Genomic DNA, 17,327 nt, shown 5'->3' with positions numbered 1-17,327 from the left:
AGGAGTGGGACAGGGTGGGGGAAGAAATAAAGTTCAAATAAGCAAATAACCTCAGCACCAGGTCTGAGGTCGCCAGGTGCTCAAAGCACATGGTTGAGAAAGAGCAAGTTAGAAGCAGAAAAGGGACCATAAAAAGTTCAAGGTAAAGAAAATGAAGAGTAGAAATACTAACGGGGGAATCCGAGTTAATCCGCACCTCACAATCAGCCAGCAGATGATGAGAGGGCCTGGTGACCAGCTTCGGGCTCTAGCCCCACCCCAGGAGCCAGAAGGAATAACTTCAAAACACCATAGGTGATTATGTTAACCAATGGGCTATGTTTTTAAGCCTCTCGCGTGAAGGTTCCGTAATCACGCAAGAATACAAAATACTATGGTTTAGACGTTGAGTATAAGTAAAAGTAAGTCAATGCAAGGCCTGTGGCCCTAAATAATTATTTGTTAAATGAATAAATGTTGGGAATACCTTTGTTCCAAAAGGATCTTTCTCAGTTTAGTTCACATCTTGGTTTTTTTCCCCCACTTAAAAATCTATTCAGCTTTTCTGCCTCCGCTGCGGGGATGGCGCCAGTGAAAAAGCTTGTGGTGAAGGGGGACAAAAAAAAGAAGCAGGTCCTGAAGTTTACTCTTGACTGTACCCATCCTGTAGAAGATGGAATCATGGATGCGGCCAATTTTGAGCAGTTTCTTCAGGAAAGAATCAAAGTGAATGGAAAAGCTGGGAATCTCGGATGAGGTGTTGTAACAATCGAAAGAAGCAAAAGCAAGATCACTGTAACTTCCGAGGTGCCTTTTTCCAAAAGGTATTTGAAATATCTCACCAAAAAATATTTGAAGAAGAATAATCTCTGTGATTGGTTACGCGTAGTTGCTAACAGCAAAGAAAGTTACACATTACGTTACTTCCAGATTAATCAAGATGAAGAAGAGGAGGAAGATGAGGATTGAAACTCAGTTATCTGGAGTATTTTGTATGAATTCTTAAATAAAATTTAGGAAACAAAATGGTGGCTTTCCTTGTATCTCTGCAGTGTGGATTGAACAGAAAATTGGAAATCATAGTAAAAGGGCTTCACTTGGGCTGCCACTCACTTACTTGTAATTAAACTTTTTTTCTGCTTGAAAATTTCAATTCTTTTGGTAGAAATACCAAAATGTATAAGTCTCCTTCAAGGGAACTGGCTACTGTTTGACATTGAACAGGTGGATGAGGGCGTGGAGATGTGATTTCAGTTAGTTACTATTTTACACAAAAAGGGGTGGGTCAGTTTCATCTGGTACTTTTCTCAAAGATGGAGGAATACAAATGTGGGAACTCCTGATTCACTGAAAGCAGATCCAGTGACTTGTTTCTGAGGTTCTTTTTTTGGGAAAGTGGCAGTGTCGATAAGATGCAGGCTTCTGGGGCATTTGTCTTTTCATTTTCTGATTACAAATTACTCTTGATGGACACAGTTACTACGTATGTTAATCCTTTTTCTTCCTGTAGAAATAAAATGTCCTTTTGCTTCGCATATTCTACACCTCGGGAAAGGGTCTGGAGAGCGACTGTAAAAGTCACAGGTGTTCAATTAAGGAAAGGTCTACAAAATACAAATTTGTAAAAAATCATTGTTTCTGCAAGTCTTTGCACCAAACTGTCACTTTGAACCCCACCAGGGGGAGCTGGAGATGAGGAATAGTGGAGCTTCCAAAGGTGGGTGTCGGTGAGGCTCCCTGGGGTCTGGATCAGAATCCCAGAGTTCTGGAGTCTTACCACGGGGGCAGGTGTGGAAGAGAGGGGCCTGGGAGACAGCTCAACGTGAAGAGAAGTGTTGAGATGGCCAGGGAGTAGTCCCTTTCACACCATTTAGGCCACAGCTGGGCTTAAAAGTCATTCTACAAATACGTTAAGCAGGGCGAAACTGAAAGGGCTTCCCACGATATTGGGGGTTCCGCTGTATGTGTAGAGGCTAGAGATCTGTGAAAGGTCATTAATGAGATCATAAAGATGTGATTGTTGCTGACAGAATATCAAGAGTGACTTTGAGAAGAGACCCTGATGCCTTATGGTGCCCTCTAAAATTTAAATTTTACAGGAATGTCTGCATTGTTTTTAGATTACATGGTATCAAATTCATGTCTTTCAAGAGCTTGCCTAGGGTGCCTTTCCACACCTGAAATTCTTGTGATCTTGCTAGTTGCACAGCTGGAAATTAAATGTTTTGTGTCATACCTTGGCTCCAATTTAGCATTTGGTGCTCCTTGGGTTGAATTTAACATGTTGAGGCTTTGTAATTTCATTTGTGGTAAAGGCTCTAGCATTTTCTATTTCTATGCAAATTTCTTGAAGCAGAACTGTTTGCATGTTTCTCTGCCCTAGAGAAGGCATTGTTTCTTTCAAATTTAACTGAGGCATCAGTTGCTCTTTGGTGCTGTCCATTACCATGATTATTAACTTTGTTAGCAAGTTTGTGACTTGGGTTTGCAAATTTTACTTGTTTGTTGCATTGATGGTCCCTTGTAGTAATTCTTAGTTTGGTTGTAAAAAAATTAGCCCTGGGCTGAAATTAGCATAAGTTTCTTTTTTTTTTAAACTATTCCCAGAATTTAAAACTTGTAATAAAATTGAAACTTTTTGGTTTTTCTATGCCTTTTGAACTCTTGTATTTTGACCTTTGATCACATTTTATATTAAAGTGGCTAACACATGGCTACAAAAAGAATCTATTCAGGCAGCACACATAGTATTAGCTGACATTATGGAATGCTTACCAAGGGTGCTGCCAAGAGCTTCATGTGCGCACAACTACCCTATGAGACAGGTGCTATTATTTCCCCCTTTTGATAGATGAGAAAACTGAGGTCTTAAGAAGTTAAGACCTCAAATTCAGTTCTGACTTCAGAGCCCAGGCTCTTAACCACTGCTATACTGCTTTCACCTTTAATAATACCCTTGTTACCTTCAGAAACTTCCTTACTAAATATAGAGATAATGCGAGAAACCCATACATGCATTCCAAAATGCGAATACCCTTAAATTTATGTCTCAGCAAAGTACTCCCTTTCAACCACACTAAGGGGGTTGTAGCTTAGAGTCTTTCTTATTTGGAAGGACTATACTCTCTCCAGTGACATGAATTGTATGTCCAGCTGTGGCTGTGGCCTGGGCCTGTCCCTCACATCCACGTTGCTCAACCTTGTAGAATTTTGGTTCTCTTTGTGACCAAATCACTATCTTAGCTTTTCTATGAGACTGCACTGCACTTTTGTCTCCTCAGCCACTGCCACTACCAGCTAATCTCACCAACCACCTAGGTAAATTTTGTTAAAAAGGAGCACTGCTTTCAAATGACTTATTTTAAAAGATCTACAATAGATGAATTTAAAAATAGCATTATAAACACATAGCACACTTTTATTTAACACATTTGCAGTTTGCTTAGTTTGTTTCCAACATTATCGCCTTCTATTTGTAGTCTCTACCACACAGACCCGTATTTGATTAGCCTCTGTCTTGTGTTATGCTCAAATTCTGATCTCTCCAAGAGATAAGCTGTTCAAGAGAATAGAATCCTCGAATCTTCAAGTTGGAAGGAGATTTAGCGGTCCCTTCTACAATATTCATTATAGACAGTTGTCCGATCCCTGCTGGAATGCTTCCAGTGTAAGTATAGATCACAAGTCAGCCCCTTACACTCTGACAACTCTGAACACTCTCACTTATGTTGAACCAAAACGTGCTTTCATCTTTCTACTCTCCCAAGAGAAACATCTGGTCTTAAAAAATGAAAAGAGAATTTTATTTGGAGTCAGAAGACCTTTTTTTATTAATTGAGGTGAAGTTCACGTCACTAATACAATATTATGTCAATTATATCGCAATAAAACTGGGGAAAAAACAAATTAAATTGAGAACATTTTTATTTTCATTAAAAGACACGATTAAGAGAGCAAAAAGGCAAGCTCCAGGCTGGGAGAAGAGATTTTTAATCATGTATCCCACAACATCTCACATCCTGTATAAATAACTCCTAAACTCAGTGATCAAAAGACAGGCAACTCATTTTTTTAATCGGAAAAATACTTGAAAGACACTTCATAAAAGAGTCGATCCAGATGACCAATAAGCATATGAAAAAGTGCTGAACATTATTAGTCATCTAGAAAATTAAAATTAAAATCACACTGCACACCCACCAGCATGGCTGAAGTTAAAAGGACTGTCAAAACAAGAGGTTCGGTGGAAAGCATTTCAAATTCTCATACACTGCTGGTGGGAGGACCTATTAGTTCTCTATTGTTGTGTTAAAAAAAAATTGCCACAAATTTAGTGGCTTAAAACATCACACATTTACTGTCTCTTAGTTTCTGCAGGTCAGGAGTTCCAGGCGTGACTTGACTGGGTCCTTGGGCTCTGAGTCTCACAAGATTGCAATCAATGTGTCAGCCAGACTGTGTTTTTATTTTGAGACTTAACTGGGGAAGAATTCACTTCCAAGCTCACTCAGGTTGTTGCAGAATTCACTTCTATGCAGCTGTACCACTAGGGCTTCAGTTTCTTGCTGACTGTTGGCCAGAGGCCACTCTCAGCCCCTGAAGCAGTCCCCAGTTTCCCACGATGTGGCCCTCTCCATAGGCAGTTCACAGTACGGCCACTTGCTTCTTCCAGGCCAGCAGGAGACAAGATCCTAAGATGTGGTTTTATCCACGCAGAATATAGTGGGACTATTATTTTCTGTGATAAAGGACTATACCTATTTTTTGAAAGTACAATAGCTTCATTTTTCTGATTATAAAAAAGTACATAGTCATTATAAAACATTTGAACTGTATACAAAAGTGGAAAGAAGGTATAAATTACCTGAAAGCCAAACATCCAAAGACTACTCCTCTTAACAGTGTGGAGCACCTCCTTCTAGTCCTCTTTCTATGCCTACACACGTGCTTATACTATCACTCTTGTGATTTGCATGTTCCTGTCACAAGTTCCTGTGGGGTGGCCTCGAGCTAAAGTCAGTGTTTCCCGCTACCTCTAATTTATGGTCCCTCTATATTTCCCCGGTTTTAAAAGTCCCCGGTTTTAAAAGTTATGCCTCTTTATGGAGGAAAAAGGAAAATACAAAAACATATATTACAAAAGAAGTAAAAATAAAATGTAAACGTCATCCCCACTACCCAGATACTGGCATTAACATTTCTATGTGTTTCTTTCCAGTCTTTCCGTCTTTTCTATAACTGTATACATGCCACATAAACCTTGCCTTACCTCCAGCCTCCTTGTAGACCTTGCTCTCTCACTCTCCGCCCCCTTGCTGATCCTGGAGAGCCAACTTCTCCCTTTCTTATTAACTTCATGTCCTTTCCAGGCTACCAAAGGGAGAAAATCCTCTTCTAACCCTGTGACACCCCCTAGATATTGCCCGATCACCTTCCATTCATAGCCGTTTTAAAAAATTTAACATTTTACTTAACCCAATATAACCAAAATAATATCATTTCAGAATGTAATCAGTATAAAAAGTATTAATGAGATGTTTTACAGTTTCTTTTTATACTAAGTTCTTGTATATTTTACACTCACAACTCATCTCAGACTAGATATATTTCAAATACTCAATAGTCACGTGTGGCAATCTGACCACCGTACTGGACAGCAGAGATCTAACTTTATGCTCCACCTGATAGATTATCACATACCTTCTCCAGCATCCACCCACCCCAAAGAATCATCTAGCTCACTTGGCTGCATCAACATCACCGGATGTTGTTAGAAATGAAGAATTTCAGGCCCCACAAAGACTTGTTTAAATTAGAATCTGCATTCTAACACTATCCCCAGGCGATTCATTTGCATACAAAACTTAGAAGTCTGTTCTACCTCCTGTTAAACACTTCCAGTAGCGTGAAACTCACTATCTCATCCCCAAGGAAGCCTTTTCCATTTTTAAATGGTTCCAATTATTAGAAATACATTTGTCCTTCCTTTATTGAGGATTCCCTATAAGCCCAGCATTATGCTAAGCACTTCACATGAATTATCTCGTTTAAGCCCAGCACTCTATGTGATAGTGTAATTTTGTCTCCTTTTGTCATTGCTGCTGCTGCTGTTGTTGTTTATGGTAAAATATATATAACATAAGTTAACCTTTTAACCATTTTTAAGTGTACAATTCAGGGCATTAAGTACATTCACAATGTGCAACCACCACCACTATCCATTTCCAGAACTTTCCATTATCCCAAACAGAAGCTCATTAAACAATCACTTGCCCTTCTCCTCTCCCTGCAGCCCCTAATTACCATTATTCTTTCTGTCTCTCTGAATTCGACTCTTCTAGATACGTCATATAAGTGAAACCATACGATATTTGTCCTTTTGTGTCTGGTTTATTTCATTTAGCATAATGGTTTCAATTTTAATCCATGTTGTACGCTATATCAGAAATTACTTCCTTCGTACAATAATTATTCCATTGTATGTATGTACCACATATTGTTTATCCATTCATCTGTTGATGGGCATTTGGGTTGTTTCCACCTTTTGGTTACTGTGAATAATGCTGCTTTGAACATTGGTGTACAACAAACTGTTTGACTCCTTGCTTTGAATTCTATTGGGTATACACCTAGGAGTGGAATTGCTGGGCCATATGGTAATTCTATAATTAACTTTTTAAGGAAATGCCAAACTGTTTTCCACAGCAGCTGCATCATTTTTTCATAGCCTTTTTTAAAAAAAGAACAGTCATTGTGACTAAATTTCTGATCAGAACATTTTAAAAACATGCTCTTTTAAGAAAACTGGAGTATAGAGACAAAGAAGATTTTTGTAAAAACCTCTAATCCCATTATCTCATAAAACTCTTCACATATTGATAACGTTCTTCCAGGATTTCTTTTTGTGACAATTATTTCTTAAAATAAAGGTTTTGTTGGTTACCATGGAATTCTAAACATGTTTTTGAAGGAATAATATCTTAGAGATATACTTGTCTTAAATATATACCATTTTTCAAATAATATGCATCCATCAGAAATTATGTTTATGAGAACTATGTAATAATAATAATAAACTCTACCTTCTATTGACTACCATATTCCACAAACCTTTCACATGCTGACTCTATTCCTTACAACAACCCTGTTTATAATTTACCACTGATGGGCCAGATTTCACCAGCTGTGTGGTCTTGGATAAGTACCCACCCTCCCTGTTCCTAAGTTTCCTCCCCTGTGAAAAGAACACTCCTGCTAGCACCCACCTCCTGAGTTACTGAGCATTCAAATGTGATGATCCACATAAGGCATTTGGAACAGAGCCTGGTGCACCACAAGCATTCCAGACATGTCTTTTCACCAAGTAAATTCCAGGTCCCCTGAAAATTTAAATATGAAAAAGAAAATCTAACCATGACAGTACTAGAAGAAAATGCAAGTGAACATTTTTATAATCCTGGGCTGAGCAAGACCTTCTAAGCATGCTATCAGAGGCAGAGACACTAAAAGCAAAGGATTATTAGAACTTACCTCACAATAAAAATCATTTCTGAATGGCAGAAAACACCAAAAAGTTAGAAGATGAGCAATAATTTGGGGAAAAATTATAACAAATTTGACGGACTAAAAGCTCTTTAATATACAATGAGCTTCATAACTTAAAAAAATACAAACACTTAAAGATATTTCCCTAGAAAAATAGGTAAAAGATATAAACAGCAAAGCAAGACAGTCTGATGTGGCCAATTTATCTGTGGGGACATTTTGGTGAGCCCTATTGACACAGATGCTCCAATGCAGCCGCTGTTTCCCACTGTGTCCCATCCCAAGGCACAGTGCACTCTCCCAGTCTGCCCTCTCTCCTCACCTCCAGTCCACAGGACTTTCACTTTCCACCTTAGTTAGTCCTTTCTGCATTGCTTACATTTTCTTTTACAAAACTGTTCCTTCTAATCAGATAAAATGAAAAGAAAACAAAAGCCAAATCATCTTTAAAAAAAGAGATTTTATGATATTAAATATATTTGCATACTCAAATCCTGAAAGTTAAAATTTCGTTGAGCAATTTTCCTCTATAGTCTGGAGCTGAGGATTAGGAATCTTGTGTTCCAAATGCCTTCCTTCCCTATACTATATCTATGTATACATATACATATATATATATATATATATACATCTAGATAGATAGATGTCTATATCTATATCAGATTCATTCATTCATTCACTGATAGGTACCTACAGGCACCCACTGTGTGCCAGGCACTGTGCTGGGCATGGGGATCTAGCAGTGAACTACAAACATTCCCTGCCTCCATGGAGCAGACAGTCTGGTTGGGGGAAGAGCAGGCAAAAAGGAAGTAAATATTCAGGTTAATAACACTGTCGAGTGTGAGGAATAATGAAGCAGGGAAAGAACACAGAGAATGGCAGGGGCTGCTGTTTTACATTAAGTGGTCAGGAAGGCCTCTCTAATGAGGTGATATTTGAGGAGAGGTGTGAAGGAGGTGAGGGAGTGAGCTATAAGGATCTCTGAGAACGTTCCAGGCAAAGAGAACGGCAACAGCAAATGGCCCTAAGCAGGAGTGACCCTGGTGTGTTTGAGGAACATCAAGTTCACCAGGGTGGCTGGAGCAGAGGGATGAAGGGGGACAGCAGTTGGAGATGAGGTCAGAAAGGTAACAGGGGTCGGGGAGACCAGGTAGGACTGTAATATCCTGGTAAAGACTTTGGATTTTATTCTAAGAGTCTGGGAAAGTTGACGTTATCAGGAAAAAGCAAGACTACAAAAAAGCAGAAGTGTCTATTCTTTACATTTTTAAGTGAAAAAGAGAGTAATTTCCATTAAAACAAATGTCTCCTGGTTATTTGTGATTACAGAACAAATGGTGCCCAATCCCCAACCATTTTTGACTGCCCCATGACTGAGACCTGTGCCTCAAATTGGCAGGAGTTACCAATAGGGAAATCTCATGTTTGGGTGTTATGAGGAAAGAGTTCACACAGCAGGCTTGGCGACTTACTCCTTGCATGTCTCCAAGAGAACCATGATTGACCCTTAGCCAACCCATGAGAATATGTCTGTCAGAGTATTCTTTATATCACCAATGGACTGACGATTTTGTTGTGTACACCTGGAGTAATAGACATTGCTGTACCATCTTATTAGGGTTGCTTTGCACAAATATCAAGCTTGATGATGTGAACCTGTTTTCATTGCTGGAGTCAACAAGAATGTTAGGGTCCTGAGTTTTCTGGTCATGGCCAGTTGTTAACAAGATGTGCATATGTGACCAACTCTCCCATCATTGGGCATAGATATTCCACACATATTCCTGGAGTTCACTGCTACAAGAAATCGAAAGGGAAATTAGAAAATATTTTGAACTAAATGGAAAATGAAAACAACAAAACCATGGGATGCAGCTCAAGCAGTATTTATAGCACAAAATCCCTATATAGGAAAAGAAGAAAAGCCTCAAATCAATGACCCTAACTTTGATCTTAGGAAATTAGAAAAATAAGAACAAATTAAATTCAGAGTAAGCAGAAGAAGGGACATAATAAAGTTAAGGGCAGAAATCAGGGAAATAGAAAATAGAGAAAATCAATGAACCAAAAGCTGGTTCTTTGAGAAGATCAATAAAACGTATACACCTGTATCCAGACTGATCAGGAAAAAAGAGAGAAGACATAAATTACCAATATCAGAAATGAGAGACATGTCCTCCAGAGAGTAAAACAATAATAAGAAAATACTATGTAAAACAAGCAATAAAGAAAATTTAGATAAATTGAACTTCATCAGAATTTTTTAAAATTTGTGACTTAAAGGACACTACCAAAAAAGTGAAAAAATAACTCACAGAAAGGGAGAAAATATTTGCAAGTCATATATCCGATAACAGGTTAGTATCTAGACAAAGAACTCTCACAATTCAACAAAATTTAAATAATCCAATTAAAAAGTGTATATCACCAGGGAAGGAGAAGGACATTATATTAATATGATTATTAAAAGGGGGATAAATTTTACAAAAGGACATATAATACTAAACATTTACACACCTGATAACAGAGCTTCAAGAGACATGAAGCATAACCAGAATTGAAATAAAAAATAAACAAAAACACACAGAGATTTCAACACACCTGTCAATAATTGATAGTGAAAGTAGACAGAAAATCAGTAAGGCTATAGAAGAATTAACACTATACCAAGTTGACCTAACTGGCTTTTATAAAACATTCCAATCAACAACAGATACATTCTTTTCATGGCCAGGGAACATTCACCAGAATAGACCATTTTCTGGGCCATAAAACAATTCACAACACATTTAAAAGTATTAAAATTAATACACATTACTGTATATAAAATAGATAACTAATAAGAACCTACTGTATAGCTCAGGGATCTCTACTCAATACCCTGTAATGACCTATATGGGGATAGAATATAAAAAAGAGTGGATATGTGTATATGTATAACTGATTAACTTTGCTGTACAGCAGAAACTAACACAACATTGTAAATCAACTATATTCCAATAAGGGACTTCCCTGGCAGTCCAGTGGTTAAGAATTCACCTTCTAATGCAGGGGTGCTGGTTGGATCCCTGGTTGGGAATCTAAGATCCCACATGCCTTGCGGCCAAGAAACCAAAACATGCAACAGAAACGCGAAGAGAGAGAAGAAGCACTCACTGCAAAGAGAAGCAATGAGAAGCACTATCATATTAAGTGAATTAAGTCAGACAGAGAAAGATAAATATCATATAATTTCACTTATATGTGGAATCTAAAAAAATGACACAAATGAACTTATTTGCAAAACAGAAATAGACTCACAGACACAGAAAACAAACTTATGGTTACCAAAGGGGATAGCGGGGGTGAGGGGGATAAATTAGGAGTTTGGGATTAACAGATACACACTACTACTACATATAAAATATATAAACAACAAGGACCTACTTTATAGCACAGGGAACTATACTCAGTATTTTGTAATCACCTATATGGGAAAAAAATCTGAGGCAGAATAAATATATGTATATATATATATATATGTACACATATATATACATATACATATATATAACTAAAACTGAATCTCTTTGCTGTACACCTGAAACTAACACAACATTGTAAATCAACTATACTTCAATAAAAATGAATTAATTATAAACAAAAAAATTTTTAAAGAATATATATATATAACTGAATCACTTTGCTGTACACTTGACACTAACACAACGTTGTAAATAAAATAGACTTCAATTAAAAAAAGAAAAAATAGGGCTTCCCTGGTGGCGCAGTGGTTGAGAGTCTGCCTACCGATGCAGGGGACACAGGTTCGTGCCCCCGTCCGGGAGGATCCCACACGCCACGGAGCGGCTGGGACCGTGAGCCATGGCCGCTGAGCCTGCGCATCCGGAGCCTGTGCTCCGCAACGGGAGAGGCCACAACAGAGAGAGGCCCACGTACTGAAAAAAAAAAAATTATTTCAGTTGGATAACATTGGATATATATCATAAATAAGTATCGGTTCAGTATGTTGAGGGAAATCATTTCAAGCTTGTTATTCTCAAAATAAAAATATTACAATATACGAAAACAAAAGTACATCACAAAAGAAACTAATATTTATTGAGCATGAAAAGCTGTTGACATACCTACCCCATTTAGGTCTCATAACTACCCCGTGAGGTAAATATCTCCTTGTCCCTTTTTAAAAGATTTGAGAAACTGAAGCATCCTCTCTTCTAAGAATCTGCATTGTCATAAGAATCTGGGTTGCCCCTGTTTTATTCCCAATAATTTCCAAAACCAAAAAAAAAAAAAATGTAATGTAGTGAACTTCTCCAATGACTCCAATTTTACAAACAGACTTTAATTTTCCTGACTTACAGAACCTTTGGTTGAGCACTTAAAAAACAATAACAGATCCATCATCTTGTTCAGGACAAACTGTAGGAATTCAAAACAGCTACCTCTCTAAGGAGAATCCAAGATTTATAAGAGTTCCTAACATGGTTTGTATCAAAACCAATTTGTAACTTTTCATGGGACCAGAAGTAAAAAGAGGAATGAATGTTTATAGAGTGCTTAATAAATTCCACATATTGTGCTAAACAATTTATAAAGCTTCCTCTGTGTAATTCTCACACCCTCCTTATGAGATAAGATATATCTTGCTTCTGGAATGTTTTATTATTATTATTATTATTATTTTTGCGGTACGCGGGCCTCTCACTGTTGTGGCCTCTCCCGTTGCGGAGCACAGGCTCCAGACGCGCAGGCTCAGCAGCCATGGCTCACGGGCCTAGCCGCTCCGCGGCATGTGGGATCTTCCCGGACCGGGGCACGAACCCGTGTCCCCTGCATCGGCAGGCGGACCCCCAACCACTGCGCCACCAGGGAAGCCCTGGAATGTTTACTTTTAAAATTATGAGTTTTAAAAGTTAGAAAAACAAAGTGCATAAATGGGATAAATGTTTAATAATGAAGATTAGCCATAAATACACAGAAAGTAAACTTAAAGACAGCACTAGTCTAGGAAAAAGAATTTCATTTAACTTTAAATCTAAATTTCTATTTATTTGTATCATTTATTTCATTAACATTTTAAATAATAGTCCACAAATATAAGGCAAATACATTGAGTGATACTATTTCCCAACAATACTTGGGAAATATTGGTTATGTTCTGTTTTGAAAAACCAGTCACTTACATGAGAGATTTTAAGATTATTAAGTTTAAATTGTAAATTTTTGCCTCTGATCTTCATTTTGGAACGAAGTGAATCTCACTACATTTACACACATGCAGTCAAAATTGTGTTCAGTGACACTACCATACACAGTAAAGATTCATTATATCACAGTTCTATAGAACAGCTGCAGGTCCTGCCTCCTACCCAACAGTGAACAACAAAATTCAACCCGTTAAAAGGGCAGTGGCCCTTTGGTTTCAGCTGAAACTTTTTAGTTATTAAATTATTCCCCATGTCAAAAAAAAGCCAAAACAGCCTTATATAATAAAAGTGCCCAGCTAAATTGGCTGGAAATTCTAGCCCTGTACTGTCTTTCTTATAACTGACATCTTTCAGCTATCATAAACTATATTAATCTGATCTTGGAGAGGGGAATTGAAAGGGATGTTGAAGAAAATTTAATGTTCTTTTTTCATATAAGACCTCAAATACCTTAATTCCTAATAAACATCAGGATCAGAGACTGACTCATGATTTCACTGTTCTCAACTGGTTAAATCAAATGACCCCTCTGGCAGTCGTTTTAAATCTGCAAGTCTAGACATTACATCAAAATTCAGATGTCCAAGTCCTGGAAGCTGGACTCCGGCCCCGAGAACTACTGCTCAAAGTAGATGGAGTTTAAGCTGCCTAATCTCCACATCGCTTTTTTTTTTTTTAACCTGGCAGCACTCCAAGATGCAGCGGGAAGTTCTCATATCGCACTGAAGTCGAACAGGTCGCTAAGCTCCTAGGTCCGTGTAGCGGCCACGCGCTGCTGCTGGGTTTCATCTTAGGACCCCACGTCCAGCAGGTCCTAAGGCTGGGGAAAGGGGCTCAGTGGGAGGCAACCAAAGCCAGAGTGGAGAGTAGGCAGATGGGGCACGGAGTCGGGAAAGAGGAAGAAGTTTGGGGGCGACGGGCTGACTTCCAATGTCCCCTACTAGTTTCCAAAGCAGTGCGGGCAGGAGGTGGGAGACCCCAGGCCGGGTAAGGGGGTCAATTAGGCATCCCACCAGCTGGGCGGCAGCGGCGGCGAGGAGAGACGTGAAGTGACCCGCTAGCCCCGCAAGGGTAGAATTGCCAAGTTGCAGGGAACGCGCCTCTGGCAGCGCGGGATCCGAGAGGCCGCTGGATGTCCCCAACGGGGTCCTGGGGTCGGAAAGCAGGTCCAAGGAGCGCTGTTAAAAAGAAAACAGCGTCTCGCTGTCGCCTGGCATCCTCCTCCCTTGGGTTGGCCTCCTCCCACTTTTGCTGTCCTGCCCGCGGCCGACCGACCCCGGACCTGCCGAGACAACGAGGCTCGCTGGGCTCGGAAACCGCGTTCTGCCCCACGTACCCCGGAGCCAGGGCGCCGGCCCTAGTCCGGCGTGTCGTCCGCGGACTCGTGATCCCGGACTTGCGCCCCCCATCCGCTCCCCAGTGTAGAGCGAGCTAAGGGCTCGGCGCGCTACCGAGGAGCGCAGGGGTCGGGGCGCGGGGCAGGGGCACTCCTCTACCTACTGCCAGCCTGAAACTGCCAGCCGCCCCACGACTGCATCCATCCACCGGAATTCCAGCTCCTTTGGTGGGGAGAGCGCCTCGGTTCACTTTGCCCCGCAGGGGCTCTGGGTCCCGGCGGGGTAGGTGGCTGTCCGTCCTGGCTGCCCCTTCCTCCTGGGACGAGGTGGCCATCCCCCGGACTAGAGCTGGTGGGTCGCCTCAGGCGGGCATTTTTCGCTGGGGTGGGATCAGCACCGGCTCTGCCCCAGCTCCCGCTACTGCGCGCCCCCTAGGCCGCGAAGAGCCCCTGGTTAACCCCTTAGCCCCCGGCTCGCTGGCGCCACCTGTGCAGAGGAAGTAGGGGCCCGCGGGGGGCCGAGGGGCCGCGGGCACAGAAGAGCCGGCGGGAATCTGAAGGGGCGGAGGGATGCTACACAGCGGGAGGACAAAGCCCTCTGTGAGGGAAGGAGGGGCCGGCAGAGAGGAATGCAGGCCCCCTGGGGAGTGCGGGGCTACGGGCCCCGCGGCGCCTCCTGCCTTCCGCTCTTCCCGCTCCTTCCTCCGCCCCGAAGCGCGGCCAGAAGGAGATGCAGCTGCGGACGCATCTGGATCGGCTGCCCAGGCCACTGATGGCTGCCGTCCCCCAGCCAGCCTCTCTGGACGCTGGCGACTCGGGCCCGGGGAGGCTATGCTGCGCTTGGCGCTGAAGATGCGCGCATGAGGGAAGGGAGGCCAGGATACCTCGGCCCACTCTTGGAGTAGGTTTAGGTTGGTCAAATTCGGTGCGGGGCCCAATGCAGAATAAAGGGCAAAACCTCCCTCAAACTCTGCAAAGCAGTGTGGGCTTCAGGTTTCCAAACATGACACTCACTGAGCCCCTCACGTCGACGATCATTTCCTCCCACCAGAATCCAACTTTTCATCCTTCGAATACCAACTGATTCAGAGGGAGAAATAGCCATCTGCCCAAATCCTCAGTCACTGCGACTTCTGTGTGGGTACTGACTGGTAGAATTTTTCATATCGATCATGGTCACAGAATTGCAGTGGGACCAGTCCCTGGAAATGGATCAGAACACCCTTTCATTTTACCAAGGACCAGATAGGTTCTGTCACATAGCCACTATCTGGCATAAGTTCTGAATTTGGCTTGAGTAAGAACCCTCAAAAGCAGTAGAAAGAAAAGATAACTAACCTCCATTCATTTCAATTCAGGATTCAGGAAAAAATTCCAGTGACAGCTAGTCACTTTTGGGGTCAGTGAATTCAGTACAGAATGGTAAGGCCCAGGCAGAAGAGACACTGCTGAGAAAGAAGACACATCCAAGTAATAAATGCAAAGAAACAGCATGGAAAGAAGGAGCCGTTGGTACTCTGAGTTGGATGGAAACAGAGAGGTTGATTCAACGGAAAATATACTTTCTTAAAATGCAAGTTGTACAGCAGGGAAGGCAACTGTAGCTTGGGAATGGGGATTTTCATGATGTTGTCAATGGCTAAACTAAGATCCTGTGCCAGACAGACGCTGTGGTAACTTCCCCAATATCCATCCCTTCTTATCTTGGTGGTCACCTCCTGTTGTTTAATATCACATCCCTGCCCTTACTCCCTCCTGGAACATATGATTCCAATCTTAGCAAATTGGCACAATTCAAATCCAGATTAATCAGCATAGTCCCATGCCCTGCCATTGGTTGGCTATGGGTATAACCTAATTGGGGCCAATGAGGGTAGCAATTTCCTGGGGCTTTGGAGAAAGTTTTTCTTTCATATTCTGGAGGAGTTTCAGAAGCAACCCCCTCCTCTGCATGTTCTCAAAGAAATAAAGAGCCCCTAATACTGCAGGCAGCTATACATTAGCAATAAGAAAGAGCCAAGTTAAAATAAAGCAGACATCAAGAAGCATAGGCAGGGCTTCCCTGGTGGCGCAGTGGTTGAGAGTCCGTCTGCCGATGCAGGGGACGCGGGAGGATCCCACATGCCGCGGAGCGGCCGCTGAGCCTGTGCGTCCGGAGCCTGTGCTCCGCGGCGGGAGAGGCCACAGCAGTGAGAGGCCCGCGTACTGAAAAAAAAAGAAGCATAGGCAGAAAGATATCTGACTTTGGTGCCAATTTTGAGCCTCTGAATCAAGCAGCTTTTGAGTCTAGGTCCACCTTCATTGATTAGGCCAGTGAGATTTGAGTTTTCTGTTACTTGTAATCTAGTGTTTCTAACTAATACAGGCCCAATGGTCATTTTTGGTAGCAAAGACGCAAGCGTAAAATGGGCAGATGGATTAAATAACTTTTAAGGCCCCATCCCAGTGATAAGGGTCTACCTCATTTCAGTGGTAGAGCTAAAAGGAAATCCTGGAGAAGGAGAAAACATGTAACCTGATCTGAGGGATTCATGTCTGTTTTCAAGAGTAGCAAAGAGCCAACTTTTCACCGTTCACATAACAACTGATTCAGAGGGAGAAATAACCTTCTGCCCAAATCCTCAGTCATGGCGGCTCCTGTGTGGGACTGAATGGTGGAATTTTTCATAGCTATTATGGCCCATAATGTTTTATTTTATACTTTCTTTTCCTCACTATACTGCAAATTCCATGAGAGTTGGGGCTGCTGGGCATCTTTCTACAACATATAACAAAGTAGACACTCAAAAAATGGGAGCTGGAATAAAATCTGTCAATCATTTGACATTATAACAGAAAAAAAATTGTATGCTGTAATGCAGTCTTTGCATGTGTCATTTTTAATGATTTTTAACGACACATTTTATTATTCCCACCAGGGGATTTCCTATATTAGTTCTGTCCACTTGGGACTTGAGGGAACAATATGATAAAAAAAAAATTAGGTTAATAACAATCAAACCCTTCTGTTCACGGCATGTCTGTTATCACTGAACTAAAACCCAAGATTTAAACCTACTTTACCATAAGCCAGGTATCAGCATTTACCAACAGTTTACTCCCGCTATTCTCCTCTATCAGCCAGCAAGAATATCCCACCTCTGGGATTCCCTGGTAGAAAATTTATTTACATTTACTCTCTGAACATTGGTAGGTACAAAGATCTCTCTAAACCTTGCTGGTATTCTTGTTTATTTTTATTAAGGTAAAAATCA

At 41.1% G+C, this 17,327-nt stretch overlaps 1 protein-coding gene across 1 annotated transcript; it reads left to right on the top strand.

Moving 5' to 3' along the window:
* The first annotated feature begins 556 nt into the window (after positions 1–556).
* On the top strand, positions 557–1,005 carry LOC307068890 (large ribosomal subunit protein eL22-like). Its single transcript, XM_079726975.1, is given in 2 exon segments — positions 557–732; positions 736–1,005. Coding segments are annotated over 2 exon segments (384 nt in total). The 5' UTR covers positions 557–561; the 3' UTR covers positions 949–1,005.
* Positions 1,006–17,327: the final 16,322 nt, after the last annotated feature.

This window comes from Hyperoodon ampullatus (genome assembly GCF_949752795.1).
Source record: "Hyperoodon ampullatus genome assembly, chromosome: X".
Lineage (NCBI taxonomy): Eukaryota > Metazoa > Chordata > Mammalia > Artiodactyla > Ziphiidae > Hyperoodon > Hyperoodon ampullatus.
This window is presented reverse-complemented; position numbering and strand designations above follow the sequence as displayed.